Below are 2,639 nucleotides of genomic sequence, written 5' to 3' on the forward strand. Positions count from 1 at the left end.
TCCCAAAACCCGTGAATTTGGACTAAAATGTTTCGTTTTCCTCGCTTTCAATCTCAAATTCGTGGACTTCGGAGCAACTTCCGACAAAATGGAGGTCAGATTCATACTCACGACGTCGAGGCGAAGCGACAATCCCATTTTGGGACCAAACGACCACCATCTATGGCGGTTAACGATGGCCGACGGTGGCATCCAGCCACCTTTTGTTTTTATTTTATTTTATAATTATTTTATATTAAATAATAAAAAAACACCACATTAGAGAGAAAACGAGAGAGTGAGCAAAATGATTTAATTTGTAAAGTTTAGTGAGCAAATTAGAAAAATAAAAAATTTGGTGAGCAAAATAAGAGAGAGAGTAAAGTAAAATGAGAAACAATGTAATTTACTCTAAAAAGAAATGTAACGACACGAAAATTATTCATAACAATTTAACAAATCTACATGTGATGTCCACTGCTATCTTCTAAAAATATAAACGTATATTTTGTACATAAGATATTGCGTGCTTGGAAGCAGAACGAACACCACAAGATAGCTTTGATAATATTGATAGAGCCAAGGAAAGCGAAAACCCAATGTCCCAAAGCTGTTATTTGATGTCAATTTGTGTGAACTGGTTGGCGTTTATGGTGTTTTGTTGCTGTTCTTTGTTCTCTGCAAATGCTTTTGTTTCGTTACGGTGATTGCCGCTGCTACCTTTCACAGTTGGCTTTCTCCATCTTCTAACTCGTCCCTGTTTCCCAAAATCTATGTCCCGGCTCAACAAACGAGGTTATAAAGCTTGCTCTCCTTTTCCTTGCTTCTTTTTCTTTGATTTGTGCATTTAACTTGTTTGTCCTCCTATCGTTCCATCATTTCAACAGAGAGTGATGTATCGCTTGTATTATTTTCTGCTCACTGAAGCCATTCTATTTATAAAGCTTCATATGTATCTCTTGCCTTAGGCTATCTCCAATGCTCAACTCTACTCTAGCGCATATTTATCTCTATTGTAGAGATAAAACAGTAATTCATCTCCAGTGCTATCTCTACATTACTATTAAATCTACTTTATTCATAATATTTAACTATTATAATATTGATTTTAAAAATATAAAATAAAACATATATATTTCTAATAAATATCAAGACAAAAAATATAAATAAAACACAGGAATAGAAGAAGAACAATAAAAAATTCTTCGGAAACGAAAAGAAGAATAACAGTCAACCTCTACTACTTTTAATGTGTTTGAAATGAACTTTGATGATCTTGGAGGGAGTGGAGGGGATTTGTCTGATTATTAGTTAAATTGTTGTGTTTGAGTTGTTGGTTAAAATATTGTTCGAGTTTTATTAGTATTTTCTATGTTTTATGTTTGTTGTAGTTTTTGTTTCAAAAATTAATATGTTATTATCTAATTTCAATGTATTTTATTATCTTGTAAATTATCTACTTGAATTTAAAAAAAATCATAAAAAATATAAAAAATACAAAAAATCGAAAAATTACAAAACAATTAGTATTTTTATATATATAATTTTAATGTATTTTTTTATCTTGTAATTTAATTTATTTGAATTAAAGAAAAGAAAAAAAGAAAATTGTAGCGCATGCTACAATACCGTGCTAGATGTGACGCGGACTGTAACGTTTCGCTACTGTAGCGAGAGATGTGGCGATGGGCTGGAGGGGTTTTTTTTCTCCACGGTGGAGATATTCTCCAAATGTGGAGAAGCATTGGAGATGCCCTTATTTATTCTTCTCTGTTCTTTTTTGGCCTCATTGGCTTCCTTTTATTCTCTTGATCAAAAATGGTTTGTAGCTGCCATAGTTTCGTATTTTGCCTCAGACCATTCTACTTTTCCCTTCTTTTTCTCTTGATTTTAACCACATCTCTACTGAGAAACAAAGCCCACGGTAACAAAATCATTAAATTTTACCAAAGTTTTTAAGTTCTGGGTTTGAACTTTGAAGTCAGTTTTCTTGCTTCCTATCTTGTTTTTGCAGGTAGATCAAATACAATGAGCTTTGGAGAGGCGGTGAATGAAGAGAAGTCGAGATTGAGAGCGCAGATAGGTTCGAGGCCGCCGAGGTGTGAGAGGAGATGTAACTCATGCAAGCGCTGCGAAGCCGTTCAAGTGCCTACAAATCCCAGCAGGTCTTCTTCTTCAATGTTAATCTCTGTCCCCGATGTTGCTGCCTATGAAAGAGGAGATGCAAACTCCAATTACAAGCCCATGAGTTGGAAATGCAAATGTGGGAACTTCATCTTCAACCCTTGAAATACAGTTTTCTGTTTTCCATTTCATAAACACATATTTTATGTTCTTGAATACTTTGTCGAACCAGACAGTATTGATCGACTGTAATTCCTTGATTATCCGAAAGTGGTTCTATACTATTTGCTGGTAGTTTGGACCGTGTATTTCTACACGTATGTTACGTACAAAAAGCTGATTTTTCTCTCAAACCCCAAATGTGTTTTCAATTCTACGACAGATTCCAGTTGTTTTTGGTTACTTAACATTATTTTCTTGGCGTGTAAGGAAACACCTAATAACAAACCCTTTTACCCTAAAACTTAAATTTGCAGAATCCATACTATAACTGACTATTATGAGCACAAATCAAGTAAAAGGAAATAGGGAAAAAG

General features: G+C 34.1%; 1 protein-coding gene across 2 annotated transcripts; it reads left to right on the plus strand.

Moving 5' to 3' along the window:
• Positions 1-574: 574 nt before the first annotated feature.
• On the plus strand, positions 575-2,316 carry LOC120119047 (EPIDERMAL PATTERNING FACTOR-like protein 2). 2 transcript variants are annotated; one of them, XM_039138956.1, is made up of 2 exons: positions 575-774; positions 1,994-2,316. In XM_039138956.1, the coding sequence occupies exons 1-2, from the start codon at positions 753-755 to the stop codon at positions 2,266-2,268; spliced, it is 297 nt and encodes a 98-aa protein (XP_038994887.1). In that variant the 5' UTR covers positions 575-752; the 3' UTR covers positions 2,269-2,316. The 2 variants fall into 2 exon arrangements, with proteins under 2 accessions (XP_038994887.1, XP_038994886.1); XM_039138955.1 differs by lacking the exon at positions 575-774 and adding an exon at positions 1,763-1,903.
• The last annotated feature ends 323 nt before the right edge of the window (positions 2,317-2,639 follow it).

Source organism: Hibiscus syriacus, unplaced genomic scaffold (assembly GCF_006381635.1).
Source record: "Hibiscus syriacus cultivar Baekdansim isolate YM2019G1 unplaced genomic scaffold, ASM638163v2 tig00110330_pilon, whole genome shotgun sequence".
NCBI classification, from domain to species: Eukaryota; Viridiplantae; Streptophyta; class Magnoliopsida; order Malvales; family Malvaceae; genus Hibiscus; species Hibiscus syriacus.